Raw genomic sequence first — 19801 nt, 5'->3', positions numbered from 1 at the left:
ATATTAAAAAACAGTATTAAGATATTACTAAGTTTAAAAAACCTTCAGAATTTACTAAATTTTAAGAAAATTAGTAATTGAATTTGATAAAAGTAGAACTAAAAGCATGAAAATTTGATATATTTAAAAAAAATATAGGATGATAAAATATAAATATAAAAATTAGTTAAATATAAAATATAATTCAAACTTGATTTTTGATATAATTTCCTTTAGAATAATATAGAAAAATTTACATAGAAAGTCATATTTAAAAAATTATCTACAATTATATCAAATAAAAATTTAAATAATATCAAATTTGGTAAATTATTATTTTTAATATATTTTAAGAATTAGATTTTGTAAATTAGACTAAAATATATTTTTAAAATTTAAGATTTATGAATTAAAATTTAGAATATATAAATCAGAATATAAAATTATACTTTATCTATGATATATAAAAAAATAATGGTATATTTAGAATTAAGTTTTATAATATTATTTAATTATAATTTTATAATAAGTTCACATGAAATGTTAATAACTAACCAGATGCCCAATAACCAAGAAGGCCTTTCTCCCATGGAAAAGCCCACAATAAAGCCAAACTTCCCTATTTTCTAATAATACCATACTATAGTTGTGTTACATTTACGGATTGTATTATACTAAGCTAATAATTTTGTATTGTGAATTGTAATTATTCACTGAAATTTTTTTTTCTCACTTTTTTAGCAATGCTTTTCCGCATGTGTTTCTCTATTTTTAAATTTAGCGAACTTTTATATTTATATTGGTTTTTAGTGTCACTTAAGGACATTTTTTTTATTTGATAGCATTTTTAAGAAAATTAATTACGTTTTTATAAAAAAAAACAATTTTTTAAATTAAAGACGGTTTAGAATTTCCATTACTAAAAAAGTGTTACGATATTTTTTCATTTGGATATATTATTATCTAAACCCTGAAATACTCATTTTGCCTTTATTCTCCTTCTCGTTCATCTATCTATCTAGATCCTTTCTCTTTCTAACTCTCATTTCTCTATCTCATACTTTCTATTCTGACTGGTGACCGAGTGGATATATAGACTCAGCCCATGCCAACTTAAATGCCTCGTTAGTGTAGTAACAATGTACCCACCTATATGCATTGTCCATCTGAGCTTTAGAAGCAACTTTACATACGTGTTTACATGGAAACTATGCTAGTTGTCATTTCCTGCACGTACATTTTTCTGTATTTAAATCAATAAGTCCTCCTTTTGACCGATCGCCGATTTGGAATGTGTGATTATCGACACGAAAATACGAACAAAGTATTGCTTTCTGCACATGCCTTTTCATCTTATCTTTGTTCCACATGGTCAAATGCCTTCACATTCTTTTGCAATAAAAAAACATATTAGTTATGTGTATATAATGTACAAACTGATAAAATTTTATTATGAACAAACTCAAGGTTATAATCTGCTAGGGTACGTATATCGTAAAACCATTTTTGGAGATTGACTCGTATGAACTCAACCAACTTTATGATTGGTAGACGCCTAGCCTCCACCATTAACGAGTTGAATGATTTGGCTATATTTGTGGTGATAATGTTATACCGATGACCACAAAAGTATGCACATGGCCGATTTTCTTTTCGAGCTTGCTCTAAATAGTCTGCATCACCGGAATGTAGTGCATGAAGTCTCGCAAACCTTTCCTCAAAATCAGAGGGTCGATAGGATTTTGCACATAGCTAGAACACCTCATCTATCTTCCGAATTTTTCGAAATTTCGCCTTCAAATTATTTTGCAGATGATGAGTGCAAGCCCTATGTACGACATTTGGAAATACCAAATTAACTTCATATATAATGCTCTGATTTCGACTAATATGATGACTAGATCTTCAACATCATAAATATACTCTTTCAATTTAGTCATAAACCAAAGGCATGATTCATGACTTTCCTTCGGTCCAATTCCAAACACAACGAGATAAATCTGATTATTACCATCAAGGGCAACTATAATGTATAATATGCTAGGATATTTACCTTTTAGGAAAGTTTCGTCGACAACTAAAACAGGTCGAATATGTTGTTTAAAACCTCTCAATGAAGCACCAATAGCCATAAAGAAGATTTTAAAGTGATTATCATCACTAGTTTCAATATGTGTCACCATTCTCGGGTTGGTACTCTTTAATGTCTCAGAGTAGTATAGTAACAATATAAACGACTCCTCAAGTGAACCACCCTGAGCTTCCAATGCCCGACTTCTTGCTCTCCAAGCTTGCATGTAAGAGAGATTAATTGAGAAATCTCGTTCAAAATCGAAAACGATGTCCTTTTGTCGATACACTCGATTCTCCAAATCAAACCTATTTCGAAGTAGTATCCCTGCAACTCGTTTTTCTGCTTGCCTATGATGTAGACGTATTTGATCTCTCCCACAATTGTGTAGGTCCATACTATCTATTCTTGCAAGACTAAACATATCGGAACCCGGAATGACAATAACTTTAGCCCGCCAGTTACATTTTTCAACATCTTTACATTTCACTTCAAACAAAGACTTGTTTGATTTGTACACTTTCTATTCGAACAAATTTTCTATTGCACATTTCCCAAGTGAATCTTGCAATTCTACTTTGTTTGAGAATATATCATTCTCCCTCAAAGTAGACTCTCCGTTTGATTGCTTTGATGCAATAGGAATCACGGGCGCGGAACATACCTTTGAAAGCCATCGAAATGGATCAGTCATCCTTTTCCTTTTAGCTTCATCATCACTCTCATATACATTGTCTTGGACCTGATTAGATTGTTTGGATGTTTCATATAACAAGAGTTTGATTCCGAGGGACATCTACCTCATTTTCCACATTATCACCATTCTCGTAACAATAATCATTATCATAATGCTCATTATAATTATCATAATTCTGATCATCACCATTATCATAATTCTGATAATCATCATCATTTCCACCATGATTGTCATCATTAACATGTCTATAAGTCTCAATTTCGATAGTGGGATTACAACTTACTTCCGGTGGTTTGCTCGGATCGACATGTCCATCCTCATAACATCGCAATACTTCTACATCTATTGTTCGCAGACTTAGAGTAACATACCGTGGAATCAAATCGGGCGGATTCATTCGGCAATACTCTATGTATCCCATAACATCATCATCATCAATAGGTGCTACTCTTCCACGCACTTTATTTGGAGCGTATGTTGCTTGCATGAATATTTGTAGGTCGTATGAGGTTGAATCAACACGCATGACAGTATAAACTTTTTCTTTTAACTTTTGCAAATCAATTTCTGTTCACAAAACCGGCAACTTCGATTTACCACAGACATATGTCATCACATCTCTCACTGTCAGTGGTGGAACCAGGACCCCGGATGACCCGGGGATCAAACATATCAGCAAAAAAAAAATCAAAATGTCAAAAAAAATCGAAATTAACTGTGCGGACAAAAAAAATTTAGCCTCCAACGCATTAAAATTGTAAAAATGTTATCATTTTTTTTAGAAACTAGCATTGAACTAATAGAAAATTAAACATATTTACTTTTTTTTAATGGTAAAGACATAATAAAAATGAATATTAAATATGTTTACTTTTTTTAATGGTAAAGATATATTAAAAATGAATTCAAAAGTGTTATCAAAATAAAAATAAAGAGTCCATTTAAATTAATTAATAATGGTAACATGTTTTTATAATTATTAAAAAATAAAATTAAAATAAATAAAAACTTTTTAAAAGAAAATAAGATTGAAGGGAGTTAAACATATGACCTCTCAAATAGAAGTAAGCATCTTTAACCATCTCATCTATCTTTAAACATTGAAATAATACTACATAAAGTCAATATAATTCTCTCCAAAATTTTACCAGACACCATTATTAAAAAAAAAATTCCCAATTCTCCGACCGCCTGTCGGAGCTCGAGCCCCCCCCCCCCCCCCCAACCCCCTGGTTCTGCCCCTACTCACATTGACCGTTCTAAGATAAAGAACACGTACATTTCTCTTTGGTTGACATACTTTTGAATTTATGAAACAAACACATAATCAAAACAATATTGTCACAAGAATAAATCAAATGCGACAAGAAATGTGTTTGAATGCGACCTCAATTGGCTGGTATTTGTTGTCACAATTGCGTTTGGATGCGACATCTAAATAGACTGGTATTTGTTGTCGCAGATGCGACATAAGCAATGTTGTTGCAAATGCGACGACATGTATCGTATTTACAACTAAATGCAACATATCGAACGAAATGGAGAAATCGAAAAGGACGGGTTCACTACAACAACATTCAACTAACTAATTGCGTTTCGAATAATATGTATGTAAAATTAAGAAAGAATACTTACATGAATTTGAATGATGTATAATATACTTACGGGGTGTTTGTTAGAAGAGATATAGGAGGTGGGATATGAATAAAAAAACACGAGATAAGTTATCCCGGTGTTGTTTGGGAGATAGAAGAGTGAGACGGATGAGTGATAAGCTTCTTATCCCTCAAATCCCATACCCATGAGGGGGGTGGTATAAGGAGGTGGGATAAGCTCCTGCGATTTTAATAGGATGGAAAAGTTCATCTTATCCCTCAAATTAATGTTATGTAGTTTAAATAAGGTTAAAATAATAAAATGTATTATTTTATCTCATCCCTATCCCACATACCAAACATTAAATACTAATTCTCGACTATCATATTTTTATCTTTATCCCAACCATTTATCCTTATCTTTATCCAAATCTTTATCCTTATCTCTATCCCAATAGAATATCAAACGACCCGTTAGATCTTTGGTTGGGTTGATGAATTTTATTGTAAGAATTTGAAATAACTGAAAAGGAAGATGGGGTTGTTGGAAATTGGATTATATAGAACTAAGAGTAGTTTTTGTCAAGAATGGATGAAAATGTATAATTTGATAAAATGGAAACAATGTGTATCAAATATGTTAGTCTAGATTTGTAATTGGTCCTTATATTACACTTTAGTTACAATTATATACTTCGTTACATTAAATTCCATTATACCAAATGTCAGCTTAGGGCATACACAAATCAGAGATTTTTATCCAGAAATTATTATGAAAAGATAAATCTTCAACTTCTCAGGTTCAAATTAATTCTTATGAACTAATAATTTAAAATTAATTTAATCTATTTTTTCAAGGGTAAATTTTTAAACACAAAAATTAAATTAAATTTATTTATTAGAAAATACTGCAATTGTCTGTTTAAAATGAAAAAACACTGGATTTATGCTTCTTTCTTTCTCTAACATGTCTTTGTGAATTAAGCTACTCTGTTGCTGCTCTATGATGAGCTCCTTATCATATACTCCCACTCCCTCTGTCCTCCTCCTACGTCGGCGCCTGCACAAATCTTCAGCCGCCGGTAGATCTCTCTCCTTTTCCTCCACTTTTGGGGATTGCCTGTCCCAGAATGCACCTCCTATTATAGGCGTCCAGGTTCTTTTTCGTTTTCCCCATGCAACCAGTGCTCCGACCTCTTCCCCTTATTTCAACTCTCGTTTCGCCGTCACCGCTTCTGGTGGATCCCTATTTCAAGACGTCGGAGCTACGGCAGCTGTTCTCGTTGGCGCGTACGGTCTGGTTCAAGCTTTCGATACTCTCACTCAGAGAAATATCATTCAGCAGGTGCTCTTCTCGTTCATTATTACAAATTAGTCTCGGTTAATTGAAATTGAATTATAATTATGGGTTATGATATGAAATTTGGGTCTCTTTCTTTCATCTTTGTTGTTTACTGATTACTTACAGATTTTAGCATTTATAACTTCTTTCCTAATAATTAAATGCTAATCGTGACAGAATTTGAGCAGAAAATTTGTCCATGTATTATCTGGATTGCTTTTCGCCATTTCCTGGCCCATTTTCAGGTATTTTTTATTTCAAGTTTCTGTTAGAATCAAATTTTAGTCCTGTGAAGTCAGTTTATCAATTTAACTCTCGTACTTCAGTTTTTGTTTTTCTTTAGAGTGAAGTACTTCAATATTTGTTAAATTTGACTCTCGTACTTCAGTTTTTGTTTTTCTTTAGAGTGAAGTACTTCAATTTTTGTTAAATTTGACTCTCGTACTTCAGTTTTTGTTTTTCTTTAGACTGAAGTACTTCAATTTTTGTTTGAGGCTCCTTGACAGAAAATTTGGGCCATATTTGGAAGTTATGCTATTAGAGGATTTGAGGATTTCATAAACAATTTCAGATTTTCATGCTTGGCTCACTCCTGTGAAGTCAACAACCTCCATTTTTTTGTTTTCTAAATATGGTTAAAGTGATAAATTGTGCCAATCACTCAAATTAAAACTTTCGCCATATCACATGTAGAATTGGTTTCAATTTGAGAAGTACTAAATTCCTTGAGTCTTCACTCCTAGATTAGCACATCTACAGAGGCTCGCTACTTTGCTGCATTGGTGCCCCTTGTGAATTCCATAAGGCTACTTGTCTATGGCTTCTCTTTGGCTAAAGATGAAGGCCTCATAAAATCTATCACTCGAGAAGGAAACCCCAAGTAAAATCTTATCTGTTCTTAATCATAACACCTAGTGTTGCCACATCTTTCTTATGCTAGCAAAGATGCATACTTTTGTCCTTGCAGGGAGCTGCTAAGAGGCCCTCTCTATTATGTTATCGTATTGATTTTATGCGCTCTAGTCTTTTGGCGTCAATCTCCTGTCGGTGTCATTTCAATTGCAATGATGTGTGGTGGCGATGGTGCGTATACAACTTCTTGCTCAAGTTCTAAATTCATAAGTGTCTTTACTTTTATGTATTATTCTTAATTGAGATTAATGGGCTTTAGGTGTGGCTGATATTGTTGGAAGAAGATTTGGATCAATTAAACTTCCTTACAATCCACAGAAGAGTTGGGCGGGTAGCATATCAATGTTCATTTCAGGTTTTTTGATTTCTCTGGGGTATGTTTCATTTCAGGCATCTCTTGTGGCTACTGGCTAGTTGATGATATATTTTTTGAATAAAGCATTTTGGGGCCCTTAACATTATGGGTATTACACATTAAACTCCTGAATACAACATTCAGACACATTTAGCCCATAAGCTATTGTAACCCATTATGTTAAACCCTCAATTAACTTACTTGTGAACTGCACATACTGTTGAAAATCATGTTTATTCAACTGATGTTGTCATTTTTATGTATCACACCCTCCATTTAGAGAGATAATTAGCCACTTCAGGCGGCTACATACTAGGAGGATCTAATGTGGCTGTTGCTCTCTTCTATTGATAATTGAAGAGGTTGACATGTAAAAATGGCAACATCATATGGTAACGCAATTTTAACTGCTTGTGCAGTTCAAATAATGAAATAGTTAGCTAGGGGTTTAATATGTTCGGTTATAGTAAAAATTTAGGAGCTTAATGCGTAAAATTGAAAGCTCAGGAGCTTAATGTGCAATACTCACAAATGTTTTATTCAAATACTTTTCATGCTTAATATGGATATGGACATTGACATAACTTTGCATTTACTTTTTACAAGGATGTTGTACTATTATTCAGCTTTGGGATGTTTCCAGTTGGATTGGAGCTGGACAATTCAAAGGGTTGCTTGGGTTGGTTTAGTGGCAACAGCAGTAGAGTCACTTTCAACTTCTGAGACTGTAGATGACAATATATCGGTTCCTTTAACTAGCATGCTAGCAGCTTATCTATGTTTTGGTTTCTAGCATGTACTACTGTTGTTTTTCACTAGTTTTCTGTTTGTCATGCCATTAGTAAATTATTCTTGTTGCTGTCGGCCTAGGATACTGAATGGTTTAGACTCAAAAAGAAAAATGTTATTTTTGTGAAACTTTGGCTCGCTTAGTTCTTTGGTCTTATCAGAGGTATGGAAAATAAAGCACCTGCGAATAATTAGGTGGAGTATATGTACGTGTATCAAGGCTGCATGAAGCACCCCTGTATTTTGCTCTTGCAATACAGAAATTGATGGTGCTTCAGGAAACTGCGGGGTGTGGCTTGTGGATGGTTCGGGTGCAGGATTTTCCTCGGATAATATCCCTGAGATGGTTTGGTGCATTGATGGTTGAGAAGGCCCAGCCTCCTCTCCCCTGGTTGTTTGAGGTCAGTTTTCTGGGACGGAAAAGATTCCTCGCCCTCCACAATTTTAATCAACAAACTATTGTTTGTTGGAGTTATTAGGAGCAAATCCACCTTAAGCTTTATCTCAGATTTTAAGTCTTATGGTAAAGAAAATTATTGTTGGGAGAGTTCAATTCTTTAAAAGGGTCTTTCCAGCTCGATCCCGATTCAGTCGGTTTATAAAGTACCATGCTGTGGTGTTGCCATTTTTTCCAGGAAAGTTATCATTGTTCTAGATTTGTACTTCATGTTTTTTTTTTCATGCTTTTCTACAAAGTATCCTGACAGTAAATTTTCACATTGATAGGGGAATTAATGTTTCAAATTGAAAGATTAAAGGCTAGGGTTCTGTATGGTATGCAGTACTGGGTGTTTTAGTGGAAGGTTTAAAATAGAGATCTATTACTATGTTTGGCTAGCAATGTTATTTTTACTGTAATGAAATTATAAATGCATGACTTAATTTTTACAAATCCATGTATACAACCATGTAAGGACTTTAAGGGCCCGTTTGTTTTACCTACTGTTTGCTGTTGCTGTTACGGTTTGCTGTTTGCGGTTACGGGTTGCTGTTGCAGTTTGCTGTTGCTGTTACGGTTTGCTGTTGGAAAAAACTGCTTTTGTAAAAAGCTGCTTTTCGAGTGTAAAAGGCAAACAGGAGATCACTAACCAAACACCTAATGCTGCCTTTCAGATGTAAAAGGCAAACAGGAGGTCACTAACCAAACACCTAAAACTCTCCCGTTTGAAGTGAAAAGGCAAAAAGGAGTATGAAAAGGAGCAGCCAAACACCTCCTAAGTCGCTTTTGTTAGAGATTTTGAGTTTCAATCTTAGTATATGCGAAAAACTTTAACTGTGAGGTGATCTACCTAAAGGTTGTCGGAAGAGTCTCAATTGGAGAAATGAAAAAAAAAAAGTGAGCATGAATGGCCATTATAACTAGCCTTTACAATCCAACTCAATGTATTAAAATAAGCAACATGAGTTGGTTGTTAAAATCATCTCAATCTATAAAATGTCAATTGGGTAGGGTGGTTTTCTTTTTTTTTGGTAGAAACATGAAAGAAAACAAACCAACACCGAGACGGGTAGGGTTGTTTTCTAATTGCACCTTTTTTTTTTAACTTAGAGCTTTTTTTATTAAAAATCTGAAGCTATTTTTTTTATAAAAAAATATTATAATTCACATAATAAATTAAGGGAAGGGTAAAAAAAACTTTATAATTGCAGGTATGTGTAATTGTAGTCGTGTGGTTTAAAAAGTTGCAAACATATATTTTATTTATTTTAAGATGTGGGAAAAAAATAGGAAGATGTGAAAAACACGGAAAATAATAAAATGAAAAAACCAAGGCAATTGAGAAAATAGGTAAAATAAGAAACAAAAAAAAATGAAAATAAGAAAAAAATGAAAAAAAAAGAATGGATGAAACGAGAAAAAAATAAAAAAGTATTTCTCAGTTTTTGTTTTTTTTCTTGTTTATCCATTTTTTTTCAATTTTCTAGATTTTCTCGTTTTGCTATTTCCTCTTTCCCCTTTTCCATCTTTTCTTATTTTCTAGTTTTGTTCTGGTTTGTACACGTTTCTTCATTTCTATATTTTTTTTCCTTTTTCTTTTTTTCGTTTTACCATTTTCTAAGAATCTTCGTTTTTCTTGTTTTTGTTTTTTCCTATTTTTAGGGTTCCTTTGTTTTTTTTCTCATTTTCTCCATTTTTATACGTTTTCTCTTATTTTTTTCGTTTTTCTTGATTTTCATTTTTTGGCAAATGTTAAAATAAATAAGGTGTCCATTTCTATTTTTTTAACCACAAAACTATATTTACATCTACTTTAAATTATAATTTTTTTTGTTTTTTATATTTAAATCATAATAATATTTTTTAATAGAATTATTTTGAATTAAAAAGCAAGTAAGAAAAATAAAACATAAGAATATTTGAACTAAACCAATCCAATCCAACCCAATCAATCTATTTTCTTTACATGGGTTAGATTCAGCCCACTCTATTGGATAAAATTAAATTAGAATGAATTGGGTAATTTCCTATACAACAAGTAGCCTTTGTATTTATTTTTATCATTAATAATAATTATCTACAATTATTAGCTAAGCATAAAAATGAAAAAAAAAATGAAAAAAAAATGAAAACAGAGGGAAAAAACAATAAAGCAAAGAAAAAAGAAAAGGAAAACAGTTGTTTTATCTTTTTTTTTTTTCGTTTTTTGTGCTGTTTCTTGTAATTATTTTGTTTTCTTTCACCAATTTTCCTTTTATTTGGGTTTTTAGTTGTTTTTAATTATTTAAATAAAATTTTATAATTACATTTAACTAAATAAATATAGATAATGTAATGGTAATTATTGATTATAACAGCCAACTAAACATAGTAATTCATTTTATTTTATTATATTATATTACATTGCAGCGTGTCAAATCGGATCTTAATAAATAAACAATAGAATTTCAGAAGTAGATGCTTTTTATTTAAAATTAGTAATTAGATTGCCCATATAGATATAAATGTACACAAATGATAATTTATTGATTATAATGTAATAATAACTAATTATACTAAACATAAAAAAAAGCATGCACACATGTCTACTTATTATGTAATTAATAATTATTATCTAAATGTTGTCATGCATTCTATGTCAATCAATATATTGAGATGCTTAAAATACTGGATTTTTCCTCCTAACCTATTATTTAGTATCATTGTCACCCAAACTATCAATAAGTTAATAGTTTAATTAAATTTTTATTCTTTCGTTAACAATTTATGGATCGGTTTTTGTTAGCTAGTTTAAGGTTTTATTTTTTTTTAAGTAAATTATAACTTATTCCGCATATTTTATCTATATCAAATTTTATGGATGTATTGACTCGTATATGCAAGTATAGTAGATTGAGATAGTCATAATTTAGTATTATGAATTTTAGCAGGGATCTTTATGATTTGGATTCCTGTGGTTTAAAAGTTTATAAATAAAGATTACATATTTTATGAAATTTTTAATTAAAATATATGTGTATATCAATTTTTCAATTAAATAATATTTGAGGTTAGTTAATTTACCAAGTCAGATCTTATATTCTGAATAATTTATAAAATCAGGTTTTTTTAATTGTTGCAAATCGTCCCATTTTATAATAAATAGTCATGACAATAAATTTTGATTAATTGACTGAGTTCCTAAACGGTACAAAACACATATTTACAAACTTATGAAGCACAGAAACTATTTTTACAAATCAGTTAAACATAAGCTTTATTTTTATAATTTTATACTCTCAAATACCCTAATTTGGTGGATTGAAAATCGGAAGAGTACGAACCCTTGAATATCTTTATCCTCTCAATTCCATACTAAACAAAGGCTGTTAGATTTTTGTTATAAATAAATTATTATTTATTATGAATTGGGAAAATTGGTTCCTAAAAATGAGTTGAGTATTTTTGATAATATACAACATCCACTAACGTTAACATTTGCAACGTTAATATTCTAACTACTTGCTTGGCTTCATCTAGAAAGTAGACTCACTAATGCAACAATAAATATATTTATTCCAAATTTGTTTCTTACTATTTTGCATATGTACAAACTCAATAAATTATTATTACTGCCACATTTTATTATTTCCCTATTTCAATTATTATTTGAGCAAATGAGAATAATTGATTCTAGACATTTTTAACTGTACAAAAAGAAAATTTAACGGTTTGGAATATCTTGCAAAAGCGATGTGATTGATTTTTATATATATATATATATAATAAGTAGATCATTTCAAAGATAAGAAAACATTAAAGTACAACAAGAAAATAAGAAACAATACCTTACATAAATACATGTTATGCCTAGTACAGAAACCATAAAGGTAAGAAATGACTATAATAAGCAAAAGAAACCATTAAAAGCACACACAAAAAACAGAAACATATACTTTTTGAAACTTCAAATTTGCAGATAAGCACTGGTAATCCAATCTTCAGCATTTAAACTTCTCTGAATCTTCGGATCTCGGTCCTTTCTTTTGCAACCACGTAAATATAGTGATCTACGTATAAGATCTATCATTTCTGCTATTGCTAAAACAGAAAATGTTACAAATGAAAAGATAATAAACAACAAATGCAATTGAAGCAGATTAAAAGATATTGTAAAATATATGCAATCCAACTAAAATAATCTTATTGAACAAAGGAAAGAAGAAAAATAAAAAACAGAACGATGTAAGAAGGAAAAAAGAAGACAATCTTCCTTCTTCCTCCTCAAATAGAAAATTGCAACTTGAAAGAGAAGAAAATTCAATCAATAGGAAGATGAATTGATGAAATTGATAAAAAAATCTGGGAAATTGACGAGAAGAAGAAGGAAGTTTTGAGAGAGAGAGAGTAGATCTAACTGTTACTCGATGTGATTGATCATTACTCAGGTGTAATACAAGTCATTTCCTTTCAGAGAATAATGTTAATCAAACGTATTTCAAATTTTTTTCTTTTGAGAATGGATAATTATCATAAATCAAAGCCTTGCGGCATCATTATAGACCGAATCTCAAATAACAGCCGGACAATCCTCCATAAAAAAATCGGTACAACCACATCTCCAACCCATACAGACAATTGGTGAGCCGGCATATTACCTTCCCTAGGAGTAAAACTAAAAGAGATCGAAGCAAAACCCGAACTAAACAATTGGACGTCCTCATATGTGTGGCCTAATGAAACTGGCGGGGCACGGAGTCCCTTTAGCGAATCCACCAAAATTTTTGCGTCCGACTCTATACAGATTTGTGTAAAATAACAATCATTCGTGAACTTTAGTCCCTCCATGATTGCCTGTAATTCCGCTTCTTCCACTGAATTGCATGGATCAATTGGGATTCCGGCGGATGCTAAAACCATCCCCTTGTCATCCCGAGCAATCAATCTGATCCTTGCGATTAGGCCATTTTCCCCAAGTGAGGCGTCACAGTTGATTTTCGTAACACCTCGTGCAGGTGGATACCAGATCTTGTAAGGATCATGATCAATTGGACGGTGCGACCAAGCTGTTGAAGTAATCGAATTTTGTTGCCATGTCGCCATAAAATCCACAGCTTTATGTTCTAACACTTCGTCTTCAATCCACTTTTCCCCATGAACCAGTTTGTTTAGGCGAAACCAAAGCCACCATAGTAGACACACAAATTTTCTAAAGTCAGGTTCAGAAAGATTAGAAAGACATATATATATATCCAGTTGAAATTGTCAATCGCGTCAAGTTTATCTACCATGTGCCGTAGCTCCGTTGATTTCCAGAACAATTTCAATCTGTAGGAGGACTTGATCGCGTTGAGCGCATCTTCCTCCGAGCACAGGCATTGGGGACATGTTACCGAACAGTTGATTACCCATTTTGCCAGCATCGAGTACGTAGGTAACAGATTGCTTGCAAATCGCCATAAATAATGACGGACCTTTAGCGGGATACTGAGCACCCGTAGTCGTTTCCATACCTTATCAGCGTCACTCGTCGACGAAGACGCCCTCCCCAATAAAGAAACTCGCCTTTGCTCTGCAAGGTAATAGGTGAACTTTACTCAATAAATTATGTGTTGCGTATGTCCCCAGTAAAATACATCCGCCCTCTTCCGGAAGCTAAGCCGAATTTTCTTGATTTACGCCAACATTAAAGTGAAAAGTTGCGATTTGAAGCTTGATACACAGAGCCCGAACTCGCTTAAGGGAAAAAGAGCAAGCAACTGATCAGATTGATCTTCCTCAGTAAAAAATTCTGCCAACTTCTCACACTTTCAGGCACTGCCGTTCTCGCTGATTAGCTCCTTAACCAGAATCGGACCATCGGGTTTCAAACAAACCAATGGACGTTTCACATTAAGCCCCGACAGCCACATATCCTTCCAGATTCTGACCTGATTCCCGTCTCCAATCCACCACATTAACCCCGCTTCAATTAACGAAATTGCTTCCTGAATCCCATGCCAGAAGTAGCTTGGTATGTTGTTTACAAGAGCATTCAACAAATCGGAATTGGGGAAATATTTCGTTTTAAGCATACGGGCACAAAGGGATTCAGGAGATTTAAGAATATGCCAGCATTGTTTGGTTACCAAAGCCAAATTGAATGATTTAGCCATCAAAATCCTAACCCCCCAAACTCTTTTGATTGACACATTGCTTCCCAAGAGAGCCAGTATAGAGGTCATTTTCCATCATCCCCTCCCCACCAGAAACGGCTTATAATACTCTGAATTTCTAAACAAAATGAGTCTGGAAGGAGGAAACACAACATCAGATACTGCGGAATGGCTTGTATAACCATTTTAATTAGTATTTCTTTACCTCCACACGAAAGAAACTCTTCCTTCCATCCAGTTAGACGACGCAATATCCTTTCCTTGATAGAGGCAAAAACGACTTTCTTTGATCTCCCAATAATCATCGGTAAGCCAAGATATTTAGGAAGACCACCCGTCTCTTTAACATGTAGCACATTAAGCAGTTCAGTTCTTCTGTCCAGTGGCACACCAACGCTGAAAAACATCTCTAACTTCTCATAATTTACCATCTGACCCGAGGCAGCCTCATATCTCTATAAAATTGATGCAATGGTATTAGCCTCCTCCCTATTTGCTTTGCCAAAAATCAGAGAATCATCAGCAAAGAATAAATGCGAGATGCTAGGCCCACTACGACTAGGCTTCACTCCATGTAGCAATCCCCTTGTCTCTGCCTGTCTGATAGCCGCTGAGAGACTCTCCGCATAAAGAAGAAATATATATGGTGAAATTAGGCCCCCCTGTTTGAGGCCCCTTGCCAGATGAATCTCTCCCTCTAAAATCCCATTAATCTGAACAGACATTGACACAAAAGATACACATAGCATAACAATATCGATAAACTTACCAGGAAACCGCATCTACTCCATCATCTGCCTTAGAAAACACCATTCTACTCTATCATAAGCTTTACTCATATCCAATTTGAGAGCAAAAGTTCCTTTCTTTCCTTTCAACCTCCCTTTCATGCTATGGAAAGCTTCAAGTGCAATGATTGCATTGTCCGTGATAAGTCTTCCAGGCATAAAAGCTGACTGACTCCCGTGAATAAGACTAGGCATGACCAATTTTAACCTATTAGCCAAGGTTTTAGAAATCAGTTTGTAGACCATATTGCACAAGGCTATAGGTCGAAAATCTTTGACTTCCTCTGGGTTCTTCGTCTTTCGTATCAATGCAATGGTCGTGTGATTTAGGCCTTCGAGCATAATACCATTATTCAGACATTTTAAAACAACATCAGTTACAACCTGCATAACTAGGGCATCGTAGTGTGTGGCTGTCTGAACCCCATCACCGTCTTTCCTCGTCACTTCTTTAACCGTATTTGGGACATAGCTAATGGAGTTTGAACCCTCAATCGAGTTAGCCTGTTTGTCCCCCTGAAACAAACCCCGACGAGCAGACGATCCCGACTGAACACTACTTCCTTCGCTATCCTGTCGACCAGCCTCCCTTGTTGTTTTGACACCACACTCAAATTGGCAAAGTTTTGAGGGAGTGGCATGGAGTAAAAGGTAAAAGTTCCAGAAACCTTCCTCTCTTGCAATATCCGCGTTCTCGCAATCCTCATACATGTGCCCGATAATACCACAATCATAACAGAAATTTCTAAAGTTTCTCTTAACGAAAACTTACCCAGTTGTTCCGCCCTCCATCAGTTCTAATTTTCACACCTCTAATGATGGGTCGCGTGATATCCACGTTAACCCAAACCCGCAAAAAGGGGAACCATGCCCTTCATATTGTTTTCATTCGTTTGTATCACCTCCCCGACTCTGCTTGCAATCTGAAATACTATTTTATTCGAACGGCACGAAAGAGGAACATCATATAGTCTAACCCAAAAACAGCAATGAGTAAAATCAAGACTAGAAAGGACTTCGACGTCCACAATTGGTCTGAGAATAACAAGATTATGATCGTAGTGCCAAAGGGAATCGTTCAGAACCTTTTCTTTGTCTCGTAAAGACTGAAAATCAATCATAAAAGCATTATCATCACAATCGCTGAACCGAAATCCCTTATTTGTCCTCCAAATATTATTAAACTCATTCGACATAGCCTTTAGATTCAATGGTTTCGAGGAGATTAGTTTCCTTGCAAGGTGTCTCCAAATGAAGGTGTAGCCTGTACTTCCACAACATGTTCTTCTTCCTCAGTTAACTTAAATTTGCTCAACAAACCTCCCAGTACATCCATCGCGGTCTTCCAATAGAAGAGAGAATGGAGGCAAGACGTAACCCTAATCAACAATCCCGAAATCCGATTAACGGCCAGAACCTAGCAAGCCCTAGAAGACTAGAGACGCATGCGAGAACCCATATTAGGGCTTTTAACGTATTTCAATCTTTAAATTTACAGACTTTTCTGAACTTATGCTTGATCTAGTTATTATTTACGTGATTATTGTTATTGTGAATAATTATTTTAGTATGTTCAATTGTTAGCTTCTTGATTTATTCTTTTACTTTTGGTTTTGTTGACTATAAATTATTTCTAACACTATCAAACCTTTTCTTTATTAATTCCTTTAAACTCTTCGGTTCAATCAATATTTTTTACTACCTCTGTTTCATATTACATGTCTTTCTAGATATTATTTTTGGTTTCATTATACAGTTAAACCTCGATCAATGAATGTTCGATAAAGTAATAACCTCGTTTATATAATAAATTCTTTCAGTCCCGATTTGGACCAATGGACTAAAGTAATAACCTCGCTAAATGCATTAAGTAATAAAAACGTTTAAATCCTTAAGAGCCCAATGAAAATATAAATTAATAATTATTGAATTACATACAATATATATATATATATATATATATATATATAAACCTTTACCCTAAGTCTCTTTACCCTAAGCATTTATTTGTATATATCAAACTTTTGCTGCAGCCATGCTTGCATATCTTTTTGGCTAATAGTTGGATGCTCCTTCTTATGCTCACAAATTGCACTCCTCATTTTATAAGTCAAAATTTATTTCTTTACTAATTTCAAATGATGAGAAGCCGTTGGAGGAGAAAAGAATGTGTACTTGGAATATATCTTCTACCTTTTATAGCTAAGTACTAAACCTTTTCATTTGCTATGTACATGAACTTAGTTTTAAATGCATTAAGTTTCACCAAAAAAGTTAAACGTCTCTAGATTCAAGTAATACTTTAATTGATGTCTTTTGATTTTTCTTACCACATACAATATATGCATTTTATAATGAAAAATTATCTATAAAATAATAAATATTGATTTATCGATAAATGAATAATTTATTCATTTATCGGTAAATAAATAATCTCACTTAATGAATATTTTTTTCCGGTCCTAAGGATATGCATTTATCGAGGTTTTACTATACATGTTATTTTATATGATCAGTACATGTTAAGTCATCTTTTTTTATTAAAGACGAGGAGGGGAAAGGTGGAGGACGGACATCCCAACTATGTTGGCACCCCCGAAGAAACCACCGAACCCGACCCGGGTTTATTAAAGGATAGCCAAAAAATACAGCAAAAATACAAAGAAGCTAACAGAATCTGTAGGCCAAACGGCCAATAGCGTTATCGTTAATAAAAGATAAGCAAAAATGTGGTGACGAAGACCACCAAACACTCTCTGCACTAGTGCGGCCAAAATTCGCAAGGCTGTCAGCTACTTGATTCCCTTCCCGGAAAATATGAGAGGCGACAAATCTCATGGTGTCGAGCACCCGAAGACAACTAGCCCAATCCTGATACAATTGCCACGGGATAGGTCCCGATCTTCTCCGCAGAACCCCTACCACGAAGACCGAATCACTTTCCAGCCAGAGATTTTTCCAATTCCTGCTGTGGGCGTAAATTATAGCTGTCATCGCAGCTTTAAGTTCTGCAATGTGCGCGAAATGAGACTCAAAAGGGAAGGCAAACGAACCAACTGCTGAACCCGTGTGCGAGCGAAAGATTCCCCCGCAACCAGCGACCCCCGAGCCAGACAAGACCGAGCCATCTGTGTTTACCTTCCACCACCCCGCGGGTGGACGCTGCCAGCAGACAGGAACGATGCGAGGCGCTGTACCGATCCGAGGCTTCAAGTCGAGGGATAAAAGTACCTGCTTTTCAACCTGCGAGTTCCAAATCTTTCCCTTCCCTAGGAAATCAGAATCCCTGATGCAAGCCCAAAGTAATCGGAGTGAGTGATGAATATTCGGGGTTTCCTCTTCAAAAATGCAGACATTCCTAGCTTTCCACAAGACCCAAATTGCGTGCACAATTGCACTGTGCCATAAAACCTGCACCTGCGTGCTAAAGCGAGCAGCCAAGGCCTGGGTTATGAAATCCTGCAACGATTGGTCTGTGTTTAACCGTCTTCCAAACAAACCTTCAACACCATGCCAGATTTGCTTTGCAAAGACACAATGCAACAGAATATGTTCCAATGATTCCTCATGACAGTTGCAAAGACAGCATTTGGAAACAATAAAGACACCGCAGGATTGCAGCGACTTCTGAGTTGGTAAGCGACCCCAAAAAGCCCTCCAGGCGACCATCGAGTGTGAAGGCGGGATGTAGACCTGCCAGAGGCGCTTAACAATGTGACTAGTAGGCGGAGGCGATAGCCACTTATAAAATAAAGAAACCGTGAAGCAACCATTCGTTGCCGGCCTCCAAATGCATATATCCGCTTCCCTACCGTTCGGAGAAACCACAAGCGCATCAGCGCGTATAACAGCAGGCAATTCAAATGGTATCTCCCAATCCCCCTGAACCCTGCAGTCAACTATCCTCTCCAGGCGCCGGTCACGCACAGCCCTCGCAAGACCTAGCCTGTCAGCAATTGTTGGCCGAATCCACTCCGAGTTCCAGAAGTTAAGATTTGAGCTTTCCCCGAACAGCCACAGACTATGATCACAAAGAGCTTTGTAGGAGCTTTTAATCGAAGGCCATATTGAGGAGAAAGAGATACATCTCCGCGCCAATCCCGCAGCATTCGTGAACCGAGATCTTAAAAGTGTGAAACAGAGGCTATCCTCAGCTACAACTCCCCAGGCTAGTTTCCCAGACAATGCTTCATTCCAGCGCTTCATATTTTTTATACCTAGCCCCCCTTCATCCAGTGACATCGTGCAAACCCTCCAAGCCACTGATATTAATTTCTTCTTTAAGACTGAACCTGTCCAGACAAAATTCCTTATACTGCAGACCAGTTTCTTTATCAAACTCCTGGGGCACTTGTACAGAATGAACGAGTGAGTCAGTGAACTCATAACAACAGCTTTTACTAATGTTAGACGACCCGCCATTGAGAGAGCATATCCTTTCCACTTAGAGAAATTTGTAATAATTTTATCTGCAATATGCATGAGATGAGCCGCCTTGGGAGCTCCCGAGAAGAGGGGAATTCCCAGATAAGAAAAAGGAACCCTGCCAATTCTTATTCCTGTAATATCAGCCAATCTGTTACCTCTCCGAGCCGTTACATGCTGCCCAAAGAAGACTTCAGATTTAGTCCAATTAACCTGTTGGCCTGCACAGTTACCATAATCCAAAGAGGCAATAGTTCTGACATTCCTCAAAGTAG

The 19801-nt window shown here is 34.8% G+C and overlaps 1 protein-coding gene across 2 annotated transcripts; it reads left to right on the top strand.

The window, feature by feature from the left end:
- The first annotated feature begins 5118 nt into the window (after positions 1–5118).
- LOC136227860 (probable phytol kinase 1, chloroplastic) lies at positions 5119–7784 on the top strand. 2 transcript variants are annotated; one of them, XM_066016627.1, is made up of 6 exons: positions 5126–5687; positions 5862–5929; positions 6433–6564; positions 6652–6767; positions 6856–6970; positions 7558–7784. In XM_066016627.1, exons 1-6 carry the CDS (start codon positions 5346–5348, stop codon positions 7742–7744), a joined length of 960 nt encoding a protein of 319 aa, XP_065872699.1. In that variant the 5' UTR covers positions 5126–5345; the 3' UTR covers positions 7745–7784. The 2 variants fall into 2 exon arrangements, with proteins under 2 accessions (XP_065872700.1, XP_065872699.1); XM_066016628.1 differs by lacking the exon at positions 6433–6564 and having other exon boundaries at positions 5119–5687.
- The last annotated feature ends 12017 nt before the right edge of the window (positions 7785–19801 follow it).

Source organism: Euphorbia lathyris, chromosome 4 (genome assembly GCF_963576675.1).
Source record: "Euphorbia lathyris chromosome 4, ddEupLath1.1, whole genome shotgun sequence".
NCBI lineage: Eukaryota > Viridiplantae > Streptophyta > Magnoliopsida > Malpighiales > Euphorbiaceae > Euphorbia > Euphorbia lathyris.
Note: the sequence above shows the minus strand (reverse complement) of the source record. Positions and strands in the feature narration are given on the sequence as shown.

Excerpts from the sequence above, each read along its gene's own strand:
- LOC136227860 (XM_066016627.1), top strand. The coding sequence starts at position 5,346 with ATGATGAGCTCCTTATCATATACTCCCACTCCCTCTGTCCTCCTCCTA. Across the intron at positions 5,688-5,861 it reads AGAGAAATATCATTCAGCAG|AATTTGAGCAGAAAATTTGT; the intron begins GTGCTCTTCTCG and ends TAATCGTGACAG. Across the intron at positions 6,971-7,557 it reads GGTTTTTTGATTTCTCTGGG|GATGTTGTACTATTATTCAG; the intron begins GTATGTTTCATT and ends ACTTTTTACAAG.